At 43.8% G+C, this 26209-nt stretch overlaps 1 protein-coding gene, 1 long non-coding RNA gene and 1 other non-coding gene across 4 annotated transcripts in view; all 3 read left to right on the forward strand.

Moving 5' to 3' along the window:
* LOC118382690 (laminin subunit alpha-1) overlaps positions 1–26209 on the forward strand; it is a 53184-nt gene that overhangs the window by 2815 nt on the left and 24160 nt on the right. The window contains 26 exon segments of the mRNA XM_052503978.1: positions 195–374; positions 673–762; positions 1702–1819; positions 3284–3462; positions 4686–4791; positions 5582–5739; positions 5943–6083; positions 6317–6481; positions 7853–7954; positions 8199–8525; positions 9258–9368; positions 10574–10701; positions 12148–12234; positions 12501–12712; positions 14272–14378; positions 17696–17876; positions 20666–20802; positions 20970–21203; positions 21358–21501; positions 22775–22954; positions 23038–23223; positions 23392–23519; positions 23626–23746; positions 23868–24124; positions 24450–24539; positions 25559–25752. Of these exon segments, the coding sequence (XP_052359938.1) occupies positions 195–374; positions 673–762; positions 1702–1819; positions 3284–3462; positions 4686–4791; positions 5582–5739; positions 5943–6083; positions 6317–6481; positions 7853–7954; positions 8199–8525; positions 9258–9368; positions 10574–10701; positions 12148–12234; positions 12501–12712; positions 14272–14378; positions 17696–17876; positions 20666–20802; positions 20970–21203; positions 21358–21501; positions 22775–22954; positions 23038–23223; positions 23392–23519; positions 23626–23746; positions 23868–24124; positions 24450–24539; positions 25559–25752 (4063 nt within the window).
* Positions 21696–21838, forward strand: LOC118384100 (small nucleolar RNA SNORA29). The gene has a single exon (XR_004825802.1). It is a non-coding gene; the product is annotated as a small nucleolar RNA SNORA29 (small nucleolar RNA).
* LOC127920213 (uncharacterized) lies at positions 24547–25512 on the forward strand. 2 transcript variants are annotated; one of them, XR_008105399.1, is made up of 4 exons: positions 24547–24667; positions 24764–24891; positions 24924–25083; positions 25116–25512. It is a non-coding gene; the product is annotated as an uncharacterized LOC127920213 (long non-coding RNA). The 2 variants fall into 2 exon arrangements; XR_008105397.1 differs by having other exon boundaries at positions 24764–25083.

Here is a 26209-nt window from a genome sequence, read left to right on the forward strand (position 1 = left end):
GACCAAGGCGTCACAACAGTGAGATCCTTGATCGTGTCTTACATTGTTTAGCCCTGTGTTATGACATTTGCCGGTGGGCTGACTGGCAAGTGATATGGGAGAAAAAATGACCGTAATGATGTATTTCAGTCAATATGTATGTGTGTTGTTCATTTTTGCCACTAGTCTTTCCATTTTTTTTCTGTCCTATTCAGATCCACACGTCTTTGATCAACGGGCGGCCCAGTGCTGACCAACTGACCCCAGAGCTGCTAGACTTCACCTCAGCCCGCTACATCCGGCTGCGCCTGCAGAGGATCCGCACGCTCAACGCCGACCTCATGACCCTCAGCTACCGTGACCCTAAGGAGGTGGACCCCATCGTCACCAGACGGGTATGGCTAAAGCACCTAGCACTAGCTCTCACTAACTGTTCTGTTTTCTGTTTAAATGCTATGTTAAACCAAATTGGTCGTTCATTCAAAATATGTGGTTTGTACGTTTTGAAAAACGATTTAAAAAAATGTATATTGCATTTTTATGGTTTTAACAAACATTAAATTACGAGATATTTGCATCAGAATGTCTGAAGTATAAGTTTAGACATCAGTTGTCATCTCTCCAGGCAGATTTGAGTGTTTTTGTTTCTGTCTTGTCATTCTAACTTGATTGGCATTGTGTTTCCTTCTGCAGTACTACTATTCCATCAAGGACATCTCAGTGGGCGGGATGTGCATCTGTTACGGCCACGCCCAGAGCTGCCCCTGGGACCCCGTTGCCAAGGTAACTCCAGGCCGTTTTCAGTTTTGCCCATTCAGACTCACACGGTGGCTGTCATTCAGCTTTTGTTTAGTGTAAAACTTGTTTACTGCCTTTCACATATTGTGTGAGATGTTAAACATGTCACATTTTGACTCAATTAAGCTCCTCTTATCAGGATCAACATTGGTTCATTGCTAATTTGTTGTAACTGCTGTACACACTTATTCTAAAGAGTACTTTTATATCAATTTGATGCAAAGTATGGTAGTAATACTTCTTTATGAGAACTATATTTGTCAAACAAATTGTTTTTATAAGTGAATTTAGTATTCTCAGCACCCCCTATAGTCCCTGAAGGAATGGTACAGCCCAACACTTGCTCAGTTGCCTTCCTCATTAAGGGGGAATGTCACCTTAACAAGAGGATGAGAAAGCAAGCACTAATCCTGTGACCCTTCAACTTGCCACTTGGAAATGCACTCATACATTTCACACCAACGTACAGATGTAGGATCTTAATTTTACCTGCAATGCAGGAAATGCAGGAAATGTAAAACTTGAAGTATATTTGAAGTTTTAAAAGGCTTTTAAATTTCAGGCTTGATTTGTCCTTGTGAATTTTTTTTATTAACCCCTACAAAAATGTCAATTAATTATAATCCACATAATAATTCACATTTCCTGTTGCTGTTGGATTATTTTCCTGCTATAGCAAACTGGCTTAAATTAAGATCCTACATCTGTAACACACAAACATCATGACATGATAACCATACAACACACAAGTGTCACTTCACACCTTGTATAGAACCAGCTATTTGCTTGACAATGAACATTTTGGAAAATAATGTGTGTGTGTGTGTGTCCCACTCCCAGCTGGCAATAGGACTAGAGCATAAGCATTCAATCGGTCACTTCCTGTGGCTCCTCCTCACCTCTCTCTCTCTTTTGTCCTCTCAGAAGTTGCAGTGTGTGTGTGAGCACAATACGTGTGGGGAGAGCTGTAATGAGTGTTGCCCCGGCTACCACCAGGAACCGTGGCAACCGGGAACCCTCTCCAACGGCAACACATGCGAGAGTAAGCTGCACTTGGTCTTTTTGGGCCTAAGGGGAAATAAGTTCAAACCTTATCTTAAGTAGAAGTCCATACTGTGCATGTTGCCCTTGGTTTGTCACTTGGTAAATAAAGACATGGGAATTACATGCTGGATTTAGACTTGATTTAAAGTGTGCCAGATAAAATATCTTTCACGCTTTTCAATTAAATCCACTTGCATGTCTCACTTATTCATTGACACACATGAAAGAGGTTTTTGTTTTCCATCCCTATGATGAATTCCATGAGACACTTGTGAAGTAATTCAAACATTTGAATATCCATAGATGTGAAGCAGAGTTAGCTACTGTATGGGTTTTTACAAGCTTTTCATGTTAATGTCCTATTTTATATCATCATATCTGAGCTGTTTCAGCACCTTAATGAAATTGCACTTAAGTTGTGTTTACTCAGAGTACAGAATCAAATCAAAACCTGTTTGAACATGCATACACTGAGTGTACATAACATTAGGAACACCTGCTCTTTCCATGCCATGGACTGACCATGTGAATCCAGGTGAAAGTTATGATTCCTTATTGATGTCACTTGTTAGATCGACTTCAATCAGTGTAGATGAAGGGGAGAAGACAGGTTAAATAAGTATGTTTAAGCCTTGAGACAGTTGAGACATGGATTGTATATGTGTGGCATTCAGAGGGTGAATGGGCAAGACAAAAGACTTAAGTGTCTTTCAACGGGGTGTGGTAGTAGGTGCCAGGCGTACCGGTTTGACTGTGTCAAGAACTGCAACACTGCTGGGTTTTTCACAACCCAACAGTTTCCTGTGTGTATCAAGAATGGTCCACCACCCAAAGGACATTTTATTTTTTACATTTAACTAGGCAAGTCAGTTAAGAACAAATTCTTATGTACAAAGACTGCCCCTTGTTCAGCTCGGGGATTTGATCCTGTAATCGTTTGGTTGCTAGCCCAATGCTCTAACCACTAGGCTACCTGCCACCCCATCTAGCTGACTGTGGGACGCATTGTAGTCAACATGGGCCAGCATCCCTGTGGAACGCTTTCGACACCTTGTAGTCCATGCCCCAACGAATTGAGTCTGTCCTGAGGGCTAAAGGGGGTCAACTCAATATTAGGAAGGTGTTCCTAATGTATTGTACACTCAGTGTATATTCTTAATATAAACTAACCTTTCACTACTCTCACATTAAAGGTAGACTCAGCGATATGACATTGGTGCACAAAGTAAACAGCATAGTGGGTCAATTTCCGCAACAACGAGGAGCGGTGGAGCGCGAAGCTAAACTTGTCAGCTGTTTTGGTCCCGTACCTACCAGGCTCTAACAGTGTGAAGCGAACCCATGCACATGTGCAGAGACAGGGTGTGAGAGCGAAGTCTGCATCTCCCTCATCGCAATATCTGAGTCTACCTATAAGATACATAAGTTGTTATCTGACATATTTAATATTCTCCTCCACTAGAATGTAACTGCCACAACAAGGCCGAGGACTGCTATTACAACCGAACTATGGACGACCACAAGATGAGCATGAACTCGCATGGACACTTCCATGGCGGGGGTGTGTGTATCGATTGTACCCAGAACACGGCCGGTGTCAACTGTGAGACCTGCGCAGATGGCTTCTACAGACCCCACGAGGTACTGTCTTCTCACTGTCCCGTAATCCGATGCCCTCTTTGTGTCCCTATGGTCCCTGTAATCCAATCCATCAATATGGTGCCCATTTCCTGAGGACCCCCCTGGTCTTCCTTTGTGTCCCTATGGTCCCCGTTACCTGAGGACCCCCCTGGTCTTCCTTTGTGTCCCTATGGTCCCCGTTACCTGAGGACCCCCCTGGTCTTCCTTTGTGTCCCTATGGTCCCCGTTACCTGAGGACCCCCTGGTCTTCCTTTGTGTCCCTATGGTCCCCTTTACCTGAGGACCCCCCTGGTCTTCCTTTGTGTCCCTATGGTCCCCGTTTCCTGAGGACCCCCCTGGTCTTCCTTTGTGTCCCTATGGTCCCCGTTACCTGAGGACCCCCCTGGTCTTCCTTTGTGTCCCTATGGTCCCCTTTACCTGAGGACCCCCCTGGTCTTCCTTTGTGTCCCTGCCTAGTGGCGTGCGCCTTTCTGTGCACTGTTGTGTACATTCCTATTGTCTGTGATTGGACAATAAAATCAGTGTGTGTGTGTGTGTGTGTGTGTGTGTGTGTGTGTGTGTGTGTGTGTGTGGTCCTGATTACAAACACATTGTAGTTTTCAAAAAGAAAGGAGGACCAAGGCACTCTTCATATAATGAATTAAAATGCCTTTATTTGTATGGCATGTTCAATGGAAACAAAGTTTTAAAATGCCGAAACTTCCATTGAACATGCCATACAAATAAAGGCATTTTAATTCATTATATGAAGAGTGCCTTGGTCCTCCTTTCTTCTTGATGACCAATTCACCCCTTTGACCAAAGAGCACCTTCTGTCTACCAAAATGTACTATTGTGTACCTTAGTAGCGCTTCCCTTCCTCCTCTTTCTACATTGTAGTTTTGGTTCTGTGGCTCAACGAAAGATAATGGAGTTATTTGTTGCTGTGTCCTATAATGACTGTATAGTGGAACTACATTGGTATCATGGTCCTTGCTCGGATGGATGAATGGCGATTTATTCAACTTTTAATTTCAGTGTGTACCTTGTGTGGAATGTGAATGGTCATTGGAACAGGCAGTTAACCCACTGTTCCTAGGCCGTCATTGAAAATAAGAATTTGTTCTTAACTGACTTGCCTAGTTAAATAAAGGTAAATAAAAAAATAAAAAATAAAATTGTGTATTTGTTTCCTCCTGGGTGTGCGTGTATATATATGTGTGTGCGTGTGTCTGTGTGTGTAGGTGTCGCCCTACAGTGAGAACCCATGTGTGGAGTGTGGCTGTGACATGAAGGGGTCTTTGACTCCTGCCTGCATCAGAGATGACAACCACGCCAAGCTGGAGAAAGGTACAAACACGGAACTGTACTGATTTTATTGTACTGTGACTGTGCTAACTGGACTATGCTAACTGCGCTGTATTGACTGTGCTAACTGGACTATGCTAACTGTGATGTATTGACTGTGCTAACTGGACTATGCTAACTGTGATGTATTGACTGTGCTAACTGGACTATGCTAACTGTGTTGTATTGACTGTGCCAACTGGACTATGCTAACTGTGTTGTATTGACTGTGCTAATTGGACTATGCTAACTGTGTTGTATTGACTGTGCTAACTGGACTATGCTAACTGTGCTGTTTGACTGTGCTAACTAGACTACACTAACTGTGATGTATTGACTGTGCTAACTAGACCACGCTAACTGTGCTGTATTGACTGTGCTAACTAGACTACGTTAACTGTGCCGTATTGACTGTGCTAACTAGACCACGCTAACTGTGCTGTATTGACTGTGCTAACTAGACTATGCTAACTGTGCTGTATTGACTGTGCTAACTAGACTACACTAACTGTGCTGTATTGACTGTGCTAACTGGACTATGCTAACTGTGTTGTATTGACTGTGCTAACTAGACTATGCTAACTGTGCTGTTTGACTGTGCTAACTAGACTACACTAACTGTGATGTATTGACTGTGCTAACTAGACCACGCTAACTGTGCTGTATTGACTGTGCTAACTAGACTATGCTAACTGTGCTGTATTGACTGTGCTAACTAGACTACACTAACTGTGCCGTATTGACTGTGCTAATTGATCAATGCTAACGGTGCTGTATTGACTGTGCTGTGCAGGTCTGAACCCAGGGCAGTGTTTGTGTAAAGAGGGCTTTGTGGGTGAGCGCTGTGAACGCTGTGCCTTTGGCTACAGGGACTTCCCCCTGTGTTCACGCTGTGAGTGCAGTCTGGAAGGCAGCCTCAACATCGACCCCTGCACAGAGTGCATCTGCAAGGTAAAACTGGGGTAATATAGGGTAACACTTGCATGATGAGTAACCTTGCCTGAAGACCTGAAACTTGCGTTTAGCTCCCTGAGCTAATGCCTAGGTTTTTAGCTCAACAGGCTAAGACAGTCTTGTGCTCATTGTCCCTGAATGTTCCTACCAAACTAATCCCCTTAAACTGATCTTCTCCACTGTGTGTGTGTGTGACTTAGGAGAACGTGATGGGGGCCAACTGTGACCTGTGTAAGCAGGGTTTCTACAACCTGGAGGACCGTAACCCTGAGGGATGCACAGAGTGTTTCTGCTTCGGTGTGTCTGACGTGTGTGAGAGTTCACCCTGGTCTTTGTTTCAGGTAACACACCGCAACTCCCACATGCAAATACACTCTCATCCACACATCCATTTAATTACTTAGTTGTTCCTTTGGACAAGAATATCCACAATATGCAGCAACCAACTCCAATGGTTCCACATGGTTTTGTTGGGAGCCGTTAAACTCTTTGATACTGTAGAACTCAATAACACATAACCGGTAAATTGGATCAGCCTGTGATGTTCTCATTACAAATTCCTCCTGGCCCATAGACTGTTGACTCCAATGGATGGCTCCTTCCTACCCAAAGCGTCTCCATCTACACGGCACCCCTCACTGATGACGACAACAACCTCATTGTCCCCAGCATCACCATGATCCAGTCGTACCGTTTTGTGTCTACCTGGGCCGCTCCGGAGGGCTTCCTGGGGAACAGGGTAAGCGTTTTGCTTCCTGGGGAACAGGGTAAGCGTTTTGCTTCCTGGGGAACAGGGTAAGCGTTTTGCTTCCTGGGGAACAGGGTAAGCGTTTTGCTTATGGGGAACAGGGTAAGCGTTTTGCTGACATACAGTATATTGCACCTATGCTACCAACGCTAAACTCTCACCTATGGAGTTCCTGTATTCCTCCTGAACTCAAAGTTGTCCGTCACAATGAGATGTTCAGCAAGCTAATGACCTGCATGTATTAGCTTGGGACAAATTGATTTCACAATCCCCACAGGAGGGAGGAAATAGACCTCTGCTCTCCCTATAGATTTATCTCTCTCTGTCTCTCTTGCTACTGTATTTCTCTCTTTTTCACTCTCCTCTCCCCCTTCTCTTACTCCCCCTACCTCTCTTTCTTTCACTCTCCTCTCTCTCTTCTCTTACTCCCTCTACCTCTCTCTTTCACTCTCCTCTCCCCCTACCTCTCTCTTTCACTCTCCTCTCTCTCTTCTCTTACTCCCTCTACCTCTCTCTTTCACTCTCCTCTCCCCCTACCTCTCTTTCTTTCACTCTCCTCTCTCTCTTCTCTTACTCCCTCTACCTCTCTCTTTCACTCTCCTCTCCCCCTACCTCTCTCTTTCACTCTCCTCTCTCTCTTCTCTTACTCCCCCTACCTCTCTCTTTCACTCTCCTCTCTCTCTTCTCTTATTCCCCCTACCTCTCTTTTTCACTCTCCTCTCTCTCTTCTCTTACTCCCCCTACCTCTCTCTCTCCTCTTTCTCTTCTCTTACTCCCCCTACCTCTCTCTTTTTCACTCTCCTCTCTCCCTTCTCTTACTCCCCCTACCTCTCTCTCTCCTCTCTCTCTTCTCTTACTCCCCCTACCTCTCTCTCTCCTCTCTCTCTTCTCTTACTCCCCCTGTCTCTCATCTCTCTCTTCTCTCTCTCTTCTCTTACTCCCCCTATCTCTCTCTTTTTCCACTCATCATTTGTAGTCCCTCTTCTTTCCTCCCACTGTGTGTTAATACAGGGTGCCCTGTAATTATAGTCAAGTAGGGCCGGGCACTTTATTAATTGCCAAATTAATGAGGTTCCATTCATTAGAACCCTGTCGTGTGTGTTCTACTGTACCCATTAGTCCCTCCAGTGATTAGAATTAATTAATTAGAATTAGTCATTATTTCTGGAATGGCCTTAATATCTTGAGGGAGGGAGAGAAAGATCGAGGCAGCAATTATCCCCGTGGGCCTGGTTTTACTTCAATATTTAGTGTAACGAATTTCGACTATTGCATATTTGCTGTAGGTAATGTTTTCTTGAGTCTAACACTTTATTTTTACAATTTTCCCCTTTTCGTTTTTTTCCCCATTGCTTTGTGAAGCTGACATCATATGGAGGGCTTTTAAACTACACTGTGGCCTATGATGTTTCTGTGGACAATGTGGATAATTCTCTGCCATCACAGTTTGATTTGATTATTGAGGTAAGTTAATATTGTGCTAACTGGATATGTATTCCACCTGGCTATGATATTAGCTGTGGAATGCAAGATTGTGAACCTAGTTTACAGTAAAAGAAACTTCTAGACCATTATAGATTTGATTACCATTATGGAATCACCCGAATCAGCCCTAAATCTAGAACCATTCCTAAGGATTGAGCATACCAACCCCCGTTAATATAAATCAACATTTGTTGCTAAATGCCTTGTCTGGATGCGTCCCCAGGGGAACGGGAGAACCCTGCGTCAGACGCCCCCCAAGCAGCTCTTCCTGACGCCCCTGCGGGAGCAGCTTGTTTCCGTGGAGCTCCTACCGCAGGGCTTCGTAGACCTACACACAGGCCAGAGGGTTGACAGGGACGAGCTGATGACCGTATTGGCGGACTTGGCCGGACTGAGGATCAGAGGCCACCTCAATGCCAGCGCAGAGGGGGCACTCAGGTTGAGCACAGTATCTCTGGACATGGCAGACATCAGGGCTGCTAACCCAGTCCAGGCCCGGGACGTGGAGCAGTGTGAGTGCCCCTGGGGCTACTTGGGCACATCCTGTGAGGTAAACACCCAGGTCACGTGATGGTGGCCGGGTTGATACTGTTTCCTACTGTATGTGTCTAATTCTAGTTAATGACTTGTGCTGTGTCAGCATCCATTGTAAAAGCAAAGCTCATTATGCATTTCAGATGGCTAAGTTAGCTAGAGTTATAAGAGCAACAGTGTTGTGGGTTCGATTCTCAGATAATCCATATATTTTCAATACATGTGTTTACTATAGATCACTTCAGATAAACACAACTTCTAAATCATGTTATACACTGAGTGTACAAAACATTAGGAACATCCTCCTAATATTGAGTTACACTCCCCCATTTTGCCCTCAGAACAGCCACATGGACTTTACAAGGTGTCAAATGTGTTCCACAGGGATGCTGGCCGATGTTGACTCCAATGCTTCCCACAGTAAAATTGGCTGGATGTCCTTTGGGTGGTGAACCATTCTTGATAGAAATCGGTGTGCACCTATTACCATGCCCCTCTGAATGGCACACATTCCCAAACCATGTCTCAATTGTCTCAGGCCTTAAATCCTTCTTTAACCTGTCTCCTCCCCTGATTGAAGTGGATTTAATAAGTGACATCAATAAGGGATCATAGCTTCCACCTGGATTCACCTGGTCAGTCTATGTCGTCGAAAGTTGTGCCGCATAGTCTGAATACCCGTTCTTATTTTATGTGACTTTGGGTAAAAGGGACCGCAAAATGATGATGTTTCTCTCTGTGTTTGTAGTTCTGTTCATCTGGATTCTATCGCGTCGGTGGGATCCTGTTCGGAGGTAACTGTCTCCAGTGTGAGTGTAACGACCACGCTACAGAATGTGACATCAACGGAGTCTGTCTGGTGAGTCTCACCTATCTGTCCCATGTCATGTTTAGACAGCAGGGGGCCAGAGACGTAGACATATGAGAAGTAGATATACCATAAATGTATTCCATACATCTGTCAATGGAGTCTGTCCGGCGAGTCATCTTCCTGTCCCACGTCATGTTTAGACAGGGGCCAGAGACGTAGGAATATGACCCATAGATATCAGTGGAGGCTGCTGAGGGGAGGACGGCTCATAATAATGGCTGGAACGGAGCAAATGTAAACCATGTGTTTGATGTGTTTGATACCATTCCACCTTGTCCGCTCCAGCCATTAAGACGAGCACGTTCTCCCCAATTAAGGTAACACCAACCTCCTGTGATAGGTATACCATACATCTATGGCTTGTTTGTGGGATCTAAGCGTGATCGCATCTACTTCCACCACCATCTTTGTAAAATAAGGACATGGTCACTTCCAGTCGTTTATCTGACCCTAACATCTGCACTAGCTAACCTCTAAACTAGTTGGAGCTTCACTTCACAGCTAGAGGCTAAACCAATGAACAAACCCTCAGTATGAAGCTTCCTGGATTGAGCTGTGTTTGTTGACAGCCATATAATGGGTCACTGTTCTGGGTCTAAAATGGCTTCCTTATTTCCTATATAGCGTACGACTTTTGGCTCGAGCCGACCATCCTATTCCCTATACAGTGCACGGCTTTATAGTGAACAGTGTGCGCAGTTTGGGCTCAAATGAATTCGGGTTTGGGTTTCAAATGAATTCCTCCCCCTATTGGATGACAAGTTAATCCTGAGTAATGCTGTGTTAGGTGTTTAAATGGCGTGTGACAAAGCAATGATTATTCAATGGCTACTGCCAGGCAATCATTCTGTCAATATACAATGTAAATCAAAAAGCATGCTAAACCCAGTAGCTACTATGTTCAATTGAATACGTGAAGATGATTCACTTTGATTCGGTTAGGTTTAGCAGTTTGGTGCACTTAAAGGGGTAGTTCACATTTCAAAGTTTTATCTTACTTACCTAGGGTGGTCATCCAAACAGTTTTTTTAAGTTGGAAAAAAATAAAAAAGCGAACTATCCCTTTAACATGGCAGTGGAGGTTTTATCCCAAGAGATCGTGGTTGCTATGGAGTGTATGGCAGTGTAAGGGCATGTGTGTCAGAGCAGGAACAAGTTTAATTGGGACACTGTTGCCTTAAATCATTCCCCAGGACTGTACAGACAATACCACTGGGCCCCACTGTAACCAATGCCTTCCCGGTTACTATGGCGACACCACAGAGGGCACCCCAGAGGACTGCCAGAGATGTGCCTGCCCGCTGATAGTGGCGACGAACAAGTGAGTGACTGTGTCAACTCTGTGCCAATGTACCATTCATTCAGATTCTAGAAACCCTCTCCATGGCGATAGATAGGTCACATGTGCGTGGGCTCTGGGTGGTGGAGAGTTTGGCCGTTACACACTGAGTGCACAAAACATTAGGAACATCTTTCTAATATTGAGTTGCACCCCATTTTGCCCTCAGAACAGACTCAATTTGTTAGACTCTACTAGGTGTGGAAAGCGTTTCACAGGGATGCTGACCCATGTTACCTCCAATGATTCCCACAGTTGTGTCAAGTTGGCTGGATGTCCTTTGGGTGGTGGACCATTCTTTATTTTTCTTTTTATTGAACCTTTATTTAACCAGGAAGGGCTCATTGAGATTTAAAATATATTTTTCAAGAGCGTCCTGGCCAAGATAGGCAGCACCAAGTCATTACAAAAATTACAGACAAACAACATGAAAAACTACAAGTAAATCTAGTAAAAACCATAGAATTCACAAGAGTATAACAAAATCAAAAACAGCAAATTAAAAACATTGACAGGTCAGTGAATCAGTATCAAGATCCTTCATCGGTGATTTAAAAATACCAATCGGGACAAGTTCTTCCAGTTTAAATGTCACGACTTCCACCAAAGTCGGCTCCTCTCCTTGTTCGGGCGGCGTTCGACGTCACCGGCTTTCTAACCATCGCCGCTCCGTTTTTCATATATCCATTTGTCTTGTCTTGTTTTCATACACACCTGGTTTTCATTTCCCCAATCAATCTACTTGTATTTAACCCTCTGTTTCCCATCATGTTTTGTGTGTAATTGTTTTCATGTCAAGCGATGTTCTTTAGCTCTTTCCATTATTGTTCCGTGTTTTTGAGCGTGTTTGTTTTGTTGTGCTCCCTGTTTGGAACTATAATAAAGTGCGCTTCATTTATCATACTCTGCTCTCCTGCACCTGACTTCACCTTTAAACACACCTTGACATTAAAAGTATTTTATACAAACTGTTGAGCATGAAAAACCCAGAAGTGTTGCAGTTCTTGACAAAAGGCACAAATACACAATCCATGTCTCAATTGTCTCAAAGTGTATTTAACAGGTGACATCAATAAGGGATCAAAGCTTTCACCTGGATTCACCTGGTCAGTCCATGGTATGGAAAGAGCAGGTGTTCCTAATGTTATGTGCACTCAGTCTAGGTTCTTATGTCAACAACAGAATGTTTCAACTGCCCCAGATACTTTATTGTGTGAATAGATACGAAGCACAAACGTAGTTGTGGAACAATTTTAGTAGTGGAGATAAGAGGTTAGTTCTGCCCCCACACAATATGAAATGCTTCAAGTTGAAGAAAAGCCCTATAGAAACACAAATCATCATCATAAAATATGTAGCTCTTAGTGATACGTCATCTAGACTCCCTCTAACACTCCTGTCTATTCACCCTGCTGGTCTCTTCTTCAGTTTCAGCCCCACCTGTCTCCTGGAGGGCCCTGGACAGGTGACATGTGACCAGTGCCAGCAGGGCTACACTGGGACTAAGTGTGAGAGGTCTGTAGACCAAATGTTCTTAAACCTAATCTTGTCTGTTTGACCCTGTCTTCACTTCTTAGACCTATACTATATATATAATCAGACATGTTTCACTTGTTGCTAAGTACATATTAGTAATTACACTTAACAGTTTGCTTGGAAAAATATGTATTATAAGTGAAACTAAGTTACAGTATACACCAATTCTAGTCTCAACCATTTCATGAATCGTATGATTAAGTTTATTATATTAGGTGTTAATCTTCGAACTTTGACTTCTCCAGGTGTGCTAATGGTTACCATGGCGACCCGACTGTGGCAGGCAAGGAGTGTGTGCTGTGTGAGTGTAACGGAAACGTGGACCCCTGGGAGCCGGGCCACTGTGACACCAGCAGCGGTGTGTGTCTGAAGTGTCACAGCCACACCAGCGGAGACGACTGTGAGAGGTGTGAGGACGGCTACTATGGTGACGCCATCACTGCCAAGAACTGCCAGGGTAAGAGAGCTGTGATGATGATGATGATGTTTTTTTGTCCTTATAGAGGATTCTTCCACAGATCCCCTCACAGTTACACATTTATTACTACAAGAAACATCCTTCACCTAGATGTGCAGTACATCTATAATATGTACCAAATCAGGTCACAGATTACACAGTGAAAATAGACAGGAAATATACACGTTTGCTTGTTTCTGAGTAGCATTTAGTCAGTCAGTGGAATGCTGAGTGAAGGACATGGCCAACCATTCACAGATTAAGTCTCAACTTTGACCTAGTTCTGCGTCGTCATGTGTCTGACCTGTTCCTAACAATAAGGTCTGTTATGGGTCAGGGCCCGTATTCACAAAGTGTCTCTGAATAGAGGTGTGCTGATCTGGGATCGGGTCCTCCCTGACCATGTAATCTCATTCATTATGATCTAAAATGCTAAACTGATCCTAGATCAGCAATCCTATTCTGAGACGCTTCGTGAATACAGACTCAGCCATGTTACCTTAGGCACTGGGAGGCCAAAGTTTAGGCTCAATCCCTGCCGGGATACGAACAATGATGTGTATAAACCCTGGATAGCTAATGCTATGTATTTGCCAACGAGAGGCTTTGAAGCCACTGATCGTCCATTTTGGTACTCCCCAGAAGGAGCAGTCCTCCATAGGAATTAATAGAATTCTACAGCATTTCAATTAAATGGGACAAAGGACAAAATTGCATATATTTTTTATTGTAGTGGGGAAAGTAACAGTAGTTTCAAATAATATACTTTTAGGAAAATGTTAATGTTTAGTTGACATAATCTAATTTAAAAGTATGCATTAAGGTGTCTGTAATATAATAAATGTGTCAAAAACAAATGTAGACAATAAATACATTTCTATAGCTTCCAAAATATTGTTTACAATATTTTTTACGGAGAGTTAAACAGCGCCCCCTGTCAGTCTAGTGTTTACATAAATAATTGGTCAAGATATGGTATGGGACCTGCCATCTCAAGGCAGCTCATGAACAGTTTATGAAGTCTTATAAGAATTATGGTAATTATGCATCATTCCCAGACCTGGTTTTGTGACAATGTCAGCATACCACAACATTGAAAATCTGTAGATGTTATGAGAATAGGAATCTAATGTTCATAGTGAGATATGTGATGCTGGTAATGGATTCAGTCAACACCTAGAATGGCGTTCATTTCACCATCAAACATGGTCAAATATATTGTGATAGATGTGCAATTTTACTTCAAATGTGTGTATTTCCTTCTTATGAAAGGCTCTTTATAATGGATAGAGTGACACCTAGGGGAATATCGTAATACTGCAAGTCAGCCTCCTTGCAGTAACCTTTCTACAATCTTTTCCATGTCTGTGTAATGTCTATACTACATGAAAAAACCTGGATTTTATCATCAAAATGGCACTTTGAGAATTGTTTGATTATTTTAGGATATACCTCTCCACTTACCGATATTATTTTCAACATTAAATTGGAGCAAGTGTCCTGGTGTTATAAACATGTACGTTAACGACTGTTTACTCCTATTTCTCCCCTGTGTGTAGCTTGCAGTTGCCATGGAAATGGGTCATACTCGGCCATGTGTGACCTGCTCACTGGACAGTGTACCTGCAAACCCCACGTAGTGGGAGAGAAGTGTGACGAGTGTCAGGTATGTAGACTGTATATCTTTATCTGTTTCATAATATATTCACAACTTCAAACTCACATACCATAGGGCCAAGAGTTTTTCTTACCAGAAAAAAACTATTGTCCCTAGTTATGGTCTCTGGTCACACCAAGAAAAAGTCCAGGCCCTTCCTTCCACCCTCCATTTGCTGTGTAATTCCACCCTATTCCCATACCTCTCCTTGCAATTAGTATTTGGAATTTGGAAAGGCATGCTAAGTTTCCAGCCCAGTCCATTGGAACGCTTAGTTCTCAGAGGGTGTCCAAGGTCTCCTGCTTCTTTCCTCCCTGCGTTCCGCTTCCCACACCCGCCTTCCAATAAAGACCAGCTGGTCAAAATGCAGTCCAATGTTTTGGATATATTCATTAGCACGATCAGATTGTCTGTCTCACACCCTGGCAAAGAGAGATAGGGAAGAGAGAGGTAGCGAGGGAATATGGGAAGGAGGGAGGGAGAGAGAGAGAGACAGACAGAGGGATAATATTTTGTTGCTTATTTAGAGCAGAGTTGGTTTGTTTGGTTGGGGAGGGGTCTTTGGCTGGGCAAGGACTGTTCTAATACATTTACATTTACATTTAAGTCATTTAGCAGACGCTCTTATCCAGAGCGACTTACAAATTGGTGCATTCACCTTATGACATCCAGTGGAACAGCCACTTTACAATAGTGCATCTAAATCTTTTAGGGGGGGGGGGGTGAGAAGGATTACTTATCCTATCCTAGGTATTCCTTAAAGAGGTGGGGTTTCAGGTGTCTCCGGAAGGTGGTGATTGACTCCGCTGTCCTGGCGTCGTGAGGGAGTTTGTTCCACTATTGGGGGAAAAGGACATAGAACCAAAAGGACTGTTCTAATGGAACCAAAAGGACTGTTCTAATGGAACCAAAAGGACTGTTCTAATACATTTACATTTACATTTAAGTCATTTAGCAGACGCTCTTATCCAGAGCGACTTACAAATTGGTGCATTCACCTTATGACATCCAGTGGAACAGCCACTTTACAATAGTGCATCTAAATCTTTTAGGGGGGTGAGAAGGATTACTTATCCTATCCTAGGTATTCCTTAAAGAGGTGGGGTTTCAGGTGTCTCCGGAAGGTGGTGATTGACTCCGCTGTCCTGGCGTCGTGAGGGAGTTTGTTCCACCATTGGGGGACAAGGACATAGAACCAAAAGGACTGTTCTAATGGAACCAAAAGGACTGTTCTAATGGAACCAAAAGGACTGTTCTAATGGAACCAAAAGGACTGTTCTAATGGAACCAAAAGGACTGTTCTAATGGAACCAAAAGGACTAGTCTAATGGAACCAAAAGGACTGTTCAAATGGAACCAAAAGGACTGTTCTAATGGAACCAAAAGGACTGTTCAAATGGAACCAAAAGGACTGTTCAAATGGAACCAAAAGGACTGTTCAAATGGAACCAAAAGGACTGTTCTAATGGAACCAAAAGGACTGTTCAAATGGAACCAAAAGGACTGTTCTAATGGAACCAAAAGGACTGTTCTAATGGAACCAAAAGGACTGTTCAAATGGAACCAAAATAACTGTTCTAATGGAACCAAAAGGACTGTTCAAATGGAACCAAAAGGACTGTTCTAATACATTTACATTTACATTTAAGTCATTTAGCAGACGCTCTTATCCAGAGCGACTTACAAATTGGTGCATTCACCTTATGACATCCAGTGGAACAGCCACTTTACAATAGTGCATCTAAATCTTTTAGGGGGGGGGGGTGAGAAGGATTACTTATCCTATCCTAGGTATTCCTTAAAGAGGTGGGGTTTCAGGTGTCTCCGGAAGGTGGTGATTGACTCCGCTGTCCTGGCGTCGTGAGGGAGTTTGTTCCACCATTGGGGGACAAGGACATAGAACCAAAAGGACTGTTCTAATGGAACCAAAAGGACTGTTCTAATGGAACCAAAAGGACTGTTCTAATGGAACCAAAAGGACTGTTCTAATGGAACCAAAAGGACTAGTCTAATGGAACCAAAAGGACTGTTCAAATGGAACCAAAAGGACTGTTCTAATGGAACCAAAAGGACTGTTCAAATGGAACCAAAAGGACTGTTCAAATGGAACCAAAAGGACTGTTCAAATGGAACCAAAAGGACTGTTCTAATGGAACCAAAAGGACTGTTAAAATGGAACCAAAAGGACTGTTCTAATGGAACCAAAAGGACTGTTCTAATGGAACCAAAAGGACTGTTCAAATGGAACCAAAATGACTGTTCTAATGGAACCAAAAGGACTGTTCAAATGGAACCAAAAGGACTGTTCAAAAGGACTGTTCAAATGGAACCAAAAGGACTGTTCTAATGGAACCAAAAGGACTGGTCTAATGGAACCAAAAGGACTGTTCTAATGGAACCAAAAGGACTGGTCTAATGGAACCAAAAGGACTGTTCTAATAGAACCAAAAGGACTGTTCAAATGGAACCAAAGGGACTGTTCTAATGGAACCAAAAGGACTGTTCTAATGGAACCAAAAGGACTGTTCTAATGGAACCAAAAGGACTGTTCAAATAAAAAGCCAAACCCAAAAGCTCATGAATTTAGATCATATTTATCTAGGGAGAACAGCGAGCAGTCTTGGTCTTCTCTCTCTTTCAGTATGTTTTATCCATGTTTAACCCAATTGGGGATGTAGATATAGAGAGATGGGGAGGGAAGTTGGGGCAGCAGCTTCTCTCTAATCCCAGAATCAGATGCTCTGGCTGGTGTAAATTCTGACCCACGTCCTGGCCCTGACTGTCTGGTTCCTGGTTCTCCGTTGGGTCCAATGTGGACTGAGAGTTGACAGCTTTGGCAGAGAGGACTGATAGAGACAGATGAAGCCCCCCGCCAGGAATTAGAGGTGATGGGATGTACTTCCTGCCTGTTCATGTTAGATGGTAACTGTGAGGTGATTGGTTACAGTGAGACCCTCTGCTGATAGTGATGATGTCATTGGACATGGAGAAGTATTACTTCTAGTGTCTCTTGGCATCCTGCTACATGCTCTCTACTAAGGATACAGATAGAGTAATACGCATATTTTTACAGATGTTGGATCTTAATTTGAGCCAGTTTGTTTCAGCAGGAAAATAATCCTGCAGCAACAGGAAATGTGAATTATTATGTGGAATATAAATCATGGACATTTTGTAGGGGTTGCTAAATTTTTTGTCATTGAAAATCAAGTCTGAAGATCCTACATCTGTATGTCTGGATATATTTGAGGGAAAATCAAGAAGATTCAGATGGTTAGCTGATGGAAGTTAGTAACAATTGGTATTTTCTTCTGTGTGTTTTCCAGGTGGGCTTCCACAGTCTTCTCAGTGGACAGGGGTGCAGAGACTGTAACTGTAGCCAATCAGGATCTGTGTCCACAGCATGTGAGGAGGAGGGGCGGTGCCAATGCATCCCAGGGGTGGCGGGGGACAAATGTGACCGATGTTACCATGGTTACTTCAACTACCAGGACAGAGGGTGTACACGTAAGGCCACAAACTTTACCCAAACTTTAACTAACATTCATTTGAGTTTCACTCTGATCTGATCTTCATTCTCTCTATCTCCCATATCTCCCATATCTATCTATCTATCTATCTATCTATCTATCTATCTATCTATCTATCTATCTATCTATCTATCTATCTGTCTCTGTCTCTGTCTCTCTCTGTCTCTCTCTGTCTCTCTCTCTCTTTCTCTCTCTTTCTCTCTCTTTCTCTCAATTCAATTCAATTCAAGGGCTTTATTGGCATGGGAAACATGTGTTAACATTGCCAAAGCAAGTGAGGTAGACAACATACAAAGTGAATATATAAAGTGAAAAACAACAAAAATTAAGAGTAAACATTACACATACAACAGTTTCAAAACAGTAAAGACATTACAAATGTCATATTATATATATATATATATATATATATATACACACAATGTACAAATAATTAAAGGACACAAGATAAAATAAATAAGCATAAATATGGGTTGTATTTACAATGGTGTTTGTTCTTCACTGGTTGCCCTTTTCTCGTGGCAACAGGTCACAAATCTTGCTGCTGTGATGGCACACTGTGGAATTTCACCCAGTAGATATGGGAGTTTTTCAAAATTGGATTTGTTTTCGAATTCTTTGTGGATCTGTGTAATCTGAGGGAAATATGTCTCTCTAATATGGTCATACATTGGGCAGGAGGTTAGGAAGTGCAGCTCAGTTTCCACCTCATTTTGTGGGCAGTGAGCACATAGCCTGTCTTCTCTTGAGAGCCATGTCTGCCTACGGCGGCCTTTCTCAATAGCAAGGCTATGCTCACTGAGTCTGTACACAGTCAAAGCTTTCCTTAATTTTGGGTCAGTCACAGTGGTCAGGTATTCTGCCGCTGTGTTTGTGAACAGAGCCCCAGGACCAGCTTGCTTAGGGGACTCTTCTCCAGGTTCATCTCTCTGTAGGTGATGGCTTTGTTATGGAAGGTTTGTGAATCGCTTTCTTTTAGGTGGTTGTAGAATTTAACGGCTCTTTTCTGGATTTTGATAATTAGTGGGTATCGGCCTAATTCTGCTCTGCATGCATTATTTGGTGTTTTACGTTGTACACGGAGGATATTTTTGCAGAATTCTGCATGCAGAGTCTCAATTTGGTGTTTGTCCCATTTTGTGAAGTCTTGGTTGGTGAGCGGACCCCAGACCTCACAACCATAAAGGGCAATGGGCTCTATGACTGATTCAAGTATTTTTAGCCAAATCCTAATTGGTATGTTGAAATTTATGTTTCTTTTGATGGCATAGAATGTCCTTCTCGCCTTGTCTCTCAGATCGTTCACAGCTTTGTGGAAGTTACCTGTGGCGCTGATGTTTAGGCCAAGGTATGTATAGTTTTTTGTGTGCTCTAGGGCAACAGTGTCTAGATGGAATTTGTATTTGTGGTCCTGGTGACTGGACCTTTTTTGGAACACCATTATTTTGGTCTTACTGAGATTTACTGTCAGGGCCCAGGTCTGACAGAATCTGTGCATAAGATCTAGGTGCTGCTGTAGGCCCTCCTTGGTTGGTGACAGAAGCACCAGATCATCAGCAAACAGCAGACATTTGACTTCGGATTCTAGCAGGGGGAGGCCGGGTGCTGCAGACTTTTCTAGTGCCCGCGCCAATTCGTTGATATATATGTTGAAGAGGGTGGGGCTTAAGCTGCATCCCTGTCTAACCCCACGACCCTGAGTGAAGAAATGTGCGTGTTTTTTGCCAATTTTAACAGCACACTTGTTGTTTGTGTACATGGATTTTATAATGTCGTATGTTTTACCCCCAACACCACTTTCCATCAGTTTGTATAGCAGACCCTCATGCCAGATTGAGTCGAAGGCTTTTTTGAAATCAACAAAGCATGAGAAGACTTTGCCTTTGTTTTGGTTTGTTTGGTTGTCAATTAGAGTGTGTAGGGTGAATACATGGTCTGTTGTACGGTAATTTGGTAAAAAGCCAATTTGACATTTGCTCAGTACATTGTTTTCATTGAGGAAATGTACGAGTCTGCTGTTAATAATAATGCAGAGGATTTTCCCAAGGTTACTGTTGACACATATTCCACGGTAGTTATTGGGGTCAAATTTGTCTCCACTTTTGTGGATTGGGGTGATCAGTCCTTGGTTCCAAATATTGGGGAAGATGCCAGAGCTAAGTATGATGTTAAAGAGTTTTAGTATAGCCAATTGGAATTTGATGTCTGTATATTTGATCATTTCATTGATCATTTCTCTCTTTCTCTCTCTTTCTCTCTCTGTATCTTTCTCTATTTCTATCTCTTTCTCTTTCTCTCTGTCTTTCTCTCTCTCATTCTCTCTCTTTCTCTTTCTCTCTGTCTTTCTCTCTCTTTCTCTCTATTTCTCTCTTTCTCTCTCTTTCTCTCTGTCTCTCTCTTTCTCTCTCTTTCTCTCTCTTTGTCTTTCTCTCTCTATTTCTCTCTCTTTCTCTTTCTCTCTGTCTTTCTCTCTCTCTTTCTCTCTCTTTCTCTCTCTCTATCTCTCTCTTTATCTCTCTCTTGCTCACTCTCTCGCTCTCTCTCTCTGTATCTTTCTCTCTCTCGCTCTCTCTCTCTGTATCTTTCTCTCTCTCGCTCTCTCTCTCTCTATCTTTCTCTCTTTCTCTCTCTTTCTCTTTCTCTCTGTATCTTTCTCTCTGTCTTTCTTTCTGTCCTTCTCTCTGTGTCTTTCTCTCTCTCGCTCTCTCTCTCTGTATCTTTCTCTCTCTCGCTCTCTCGCTGTTATTTTTCTCTCTTCTCCATCAGAGTGTGAGTGTGCCCACACCCACGGAAACTGTAATGCGACGACAGGCAAGTGTATCTGCCCTCCCCACACCATAGGAGAGAAGTGTGAGTTGTGTGAGGAAGGTCACTGGGGTCACGACACTGTGGCAGGTTGTAAGGTAAAACACCTCTATAAACACAACTGTATAAGCTTTATAAGCCTTTATAATGCATACATATGCCTATGTATGTTCTTTTAAGGCCGACATAGATGCTTCATAAATGATTAATAAGCACATTCATATCATAATAGGTGTTCATAAAAGCTAATCTTTGCCCCCCTTAGTCATGTGATTGCAGTGAGGCGGGCAGTTCTGCCACCCAGTGTGACCTCACCAATGGGCAGTGCCTGTGCCGTCCGGATTTTGCCAGGCAGAAATGTGACCAGTGCACCATGGGCTACAGGGGCTACCCAGAATGCACGGCGTGCAACTGCAACATCAACGGCACCAGAGAGGAGTTCTGTGATAAGGAACTGGGCCTGTGCAGCTGTGAGGACCCAGGGAACTGTGTGTGCAAGGTACTGCAACCTCTGGTTAAACTGGTTTTACAAACAAGCAGTAAACCCACATGGGGGAATATCTTATCCGTTATGGTCTGCAATAGTGTTTTGTTTTATTGTGTCCTTTCGAATGTATGTTGTCTGTTTTAATGAATTGTTCTGTGGTTGCCAGGACAATGTGGGCGGAGGTGGCTGTGATGAGTGTAAGAAGGGATCCTTCGGCCTATCTGGTCCTAACCCGGACGGCTGCAGCCCCTGTTTCTGTTTCGGAGTCTCCTCAGACTGCGAGGAGCTCGGTGGGATGGTCCGTGTACCGGTGAGTAAAGTCTATCAAAACTCAACTTTGGGTCTGTTCAGTGAGATAAACATTATAGAAGGTTTAGATAGAAATGTATAATGTAGAACAGATATTCTGGTCTGTCGCATAGAATAGTGAATCTTGTCAGCTTTATTCATTCTTTTTCTATGTGCAACGTTCTGAACGTTTCTGGTCCCTGAACACAGCCCAGGATTCCTGTTTTAGTCCCGCCCATCTGCTTCATCTACAGATGGGTGGCTATGCTAACAGGATAGAGAAACCGTCCGTCATTGTCTGAAGGGGTTGAGCAGCCTTCACTCCTCCACCTCTATATGAAATTACGGCACATTTTTCAAACAAAATACTTGTTCTTTCTTTTCTCCATTTGGGATGGTAATACCTTTGTTTGGTAAATCCTCTTATATTTTTCAAATAACAAACATTAATATAACAACTTGGCTCAAAATCGTCTTCTCTGGCTTGTTTATAACCTTGTAGCCAATTAACCAACGGCATAAGTCAAATCTAAAGATTCATGCTTGGAGCCTGGTGTTTTTCCTGATAATGTGTCATGACCAGGAAGTTATCATCTACAAGTTATTTGGAAGTTCTAAGCTATTTGGTCAGGTCATCCTGGCGATGTCTCGGTCCCTGCTCACAGTAACTAGTCAGCTGTATTCTGTCTCTACTCTTCTCATCTGTGTCTGGATGAAGAAAAGTGTCTGTATCCTCATTATTCTTGAGTGAACTGAATGCTCCTAATTAGCTTCATTTTAATTGGGCACAATGAAGAGGAAATGAAATGCCCAGACAGATGCCTAAACAGGATGCCCATCTGTTGTGTGCCGGCTGCTTAGTGATGCCACGTACGGTGCCTGCTGCTCGCAGCCTGGTGTGCCCGCTGGGTGCCCGGCTCAAGGACGCACGTGCCCTGTGTACCATTTAGCGTGGGCACACGGAGGTGGCACCCACCCCCCTCCTTCCCGGGCCACCCAGGCAGAGGAATCTGAAAGGACCCCAGATGTAGCTAGCCGGGTCTATTTATTTCCTGGTACTAATTAGTGATAAGAGATGGCACAGCTGAGCTGGCGGTAGACCTACTTGTGGGGGTGTGAGGAAAAAGAGTGGTTCTTCACTGATTGGGAAAAGTCTGCAATAAACTGAATGACACGATAGTGAGATCTCTTGATATGAAGAACTGTAGGAGAAGCAAATAAGTGTGGCTGCATCTTTGTGTGTGTGTGTGTGTGTGATGCACATGCTCATGCATTTGTGTATATTTACCATACAGATCACACTGGGGTCTGACCCAGAGCTGCTGCATGTGGTCAGTCAGCGTGACCCCCAGGGCAGTGTGGAAGGGGTCTACTACCAGGCCCCAGACATGCTGCTGGACGCCAGGGAGAAAGAAAACATCACACTGCCTGGACCCTACTACTGGAGGCTTCCCAAACACTACCAGGGAAATAAGGTGTGTATCTCAGACCTCTGTTACTTGTGTCTGTGAGAGAGCGATGCTGAATCATAAACATACACATCTTATTCTCTGGTTAGTTGTTGTCGTATGGAGGGAAGCTGTCCTACATGGTGGCGTTCTATGCTCTGGACGGGGCTGGCCTGGCCAACTACGAGCCTCAGGTCCTGATGAGGGGGGGTCATCTGGGAAAGAAGGTCATCTACATCGATATGCCTGCCCCTGACAACAGGGTCAAAACACGTCAGGACGTCCCACTGACGGAGGTAAGGAGGACACCAGAAACAATACCTAAAGCTGGACTAGTTGGACTACCATGGGTTCAAACCCATTATGTCCAGCATGCTATAAGACTGTTATCCGGCTGAGCTAAAGCCTACAAATCCTACTAATGAATTAATATAATTAAATCTGCTTTGATTTCTCTTGATCAGCACAAGTGGAAGTATTTCAACTCTGTGTCAGAGAAAGCTGTGAGTCACTCCGACTTCTTGGCGGTCCTGAGCAATATCGAGTACATCACCATCAAGGCCTCGTATGGTACAGGGTTGCAGCAGAGCAGGTTAGTACACACACACGCACACATACATACACGCGCACACACACTTATTTTTGTGTTGACGCTATAAAGCGACTATGATGTAAATATTGTGTTTGTCTTTCACTAGAATCTCCAATATCACCATGGATACGGCCCTAGAGGCAGAGGAGGGGTCAGAGGGTTTGGAGGTGGCATGTCTGATAGAGACCTGCGAGTGTCCAGCTGGCTACGCTGGACTGTCCTGCCAGGTCAGATATATTTTCACACCAAAAACAACACCATTTATTATGTACTACTACTTACTACTGTATTTTGAGTCTATTATTTAACTTCGTCTCAGTCATCGGTGTGCGTTTGTGGTGTGTGTAGGAGTGTTCCCCCGGCTACTACCGCCAACCAGTGACTGATCTGAACCTGCGGGGGAACAGACCCCTGATCCAGCCCTGCGTGCCCTGCCAGTGTAACAACCACAGCCAGGCCTGTGACCTGGACACGGGAGAATGTCTGGGCTGCCAGCACAACACAGCAGGCGAGCACTGTAACGTGTGCGGCTCTGGGTACTATGGGAACGTAAAAGGCTCTGTCAGTGACTGCTCTCTGTGTGCCTGCCCCCTCAAAGAGAACAGGTACCTGTCTCACTCTCCCCCTGTCAGTCGCATGTTCTGATAAGTGACGTGTTGAATTTGGAGTTGAAATGATAATATCTCATTCCACACATAGTATGTTTTTTGAAGAGATAGTCCAACTACTGATTTCACACTAGCACATATTCAATCTCATAAGATGTATTTTTTCTTAGAATGCTGAAGCTGCTTGGCAATATTCTAGTTCAAGGGTGATTTAGTGAATGGGTATCCTCTGGTAATACAGACCTTTTCCCAGCAGGGGGCAGTGAGGAGCTATAGTTGTGTGTATAGCACTGTTTGACAGTTTGTGTGTGTTGTGGTTTAGCTTCAGTCCAACCTGTGCAATGGAGGGAGTGATGGGAGACTTCCACTGTAACGCCTGCAAGCCTGGTTATGAGGGACGCTACTGTGAGAGGTAAGAAAGAGTACTACACAGCTACTGTGGAGGTAAGAAAGAGTACTTCACAGCTACAGTGGAGGTAAGAGAGAGTACTACACAGCTACTGTGGAGGTAAGAGAGAGTACTACACAGCTACTGTGGAGGTAAGAGAGAGTAATACACAGCTACTGTGGAGGTAAGAGAGAGTACTACACAGCTACTGTGGAGGTAAGAGAGAGTACTACTCAGCTACTGTGGAGGTAAGAGAGAGTACTACACAGCTACTGTGGAGGTAAGAGAGAGTACTACACAGCTACTGTGGAGGTAAGAGAGAGTACTACACAGCTACTGTGGAGGTAAGAGAGAGTACTACACAGCTACTGTGGAGGTAAGAGAGAGTACTACACAGCTACAGTGGAGGTAAGAGAGAGTACTACACAGCTACTGTGGAGGTAAGAGAGAGTACTACACAGCTACAGTGGAGGTAAGAGAGAGTACTACACAGCTACTGTGGAGGTAAGAGAGAGTACTACACAGCTACTGTGGAGGTAAGAGAGAGTACTACACAGCTACTGTGGAGGTAAGAGAGAGTACTACACAGATACTGTGGAGGTAAGAGAGAGTACTACACAGCTACTGTGGAGGTAAGAGAGAGTACTACACAGCTACTGTGGAGGTAAGAGAGAGTACTACACAGCTACTGTGGAGGTAAGAGAGAGTACTACACAGCTACTGTGGAGGTAAGAGAGAGTACTACACAGCTACTGTGGAGGTAAGAGAGAGTACTACACAGCTACTGTGGAGGTAAGAGAGAGTACTACACAGCTACTGTGGAGGTAAGAGAGAGTACTACACAGCTACAGTGGAGGTAAGAGAGAGTACTACACAGCTACTGTGTGACTTGTTGGATCAAAGTCAGTGTCTCTGTCACTAGAAGCCATCACTACACCTCAGACTGAGACAAACGTTATATTTTCATTTTCTATTACATTATTTCTCCGTCTCACTGTTTCTTTGCCATCCCCCCGCATCTCTCTCCCCCCTCCCTTTCTCAGGTGTTCAGTGGGTTACTATGGGAACCCGTCTGGTCCAGGAGGGAAGTGTGAGGCGTGTCAGTGTAGTACTGCAGGTTCTCTCCATCTGGTGTGTGACTCTCTGAAGGGCCAGTGTGAATGTAAGGCCGGTGTCAGGGGACATTTGTGTGACCAGTGCGAGGCGAGACACGTCCTGGACGGGGACCAGTGTGTCTGTGAGTATCAACCCACACACACACACACACACACACACACACACACACACACACACACACACACACACACACACACACACACACACACACACACACACACACACACACGTTAAATACTTTATTTGAATCCACTAATCAAATTTACAAAAAAAGGATGCCTGTATGCATGGTACTCAAGGGTACATAAAGCACCTCCTTCTCCAAACAGCTTGGCGGCCCATGACAGCTGAAACAGAGCAGAGCTTAGCCAATTGCTTTGCCCTAGTTTTTATCAGGCCCGCAATCTGGAGGCCACCCACTGCAAGCCTGTGTACGTGGCCGAGACCACCACCAACAACATCTGGTGTATTTAACACACAGGAAGACACATCAACATCAAACCAGCTTCCTCTTACACAAGAATGTTTATGTATGTGTGCTGTTGGTGAGACGACTTGTCTCACCTTGCTGGCTATCA

Source organism: Oncorhynchus keta, chromosome 4 (genome assembly GCF_023373465.1).
Source record: "Oncorhynchus keta strain PuntledgeMale-10-30-2019 chromosome 4, Oket_V2, whole genome shotgun sequence".
Taxonomy (NCBI): domain Eukaryota; kingdom Metazoa; phylum Chordata; class Actinopteri; order Salmoniformes; family Salmonidae; genus Oncorhynchus; species Oncorhynchus keta.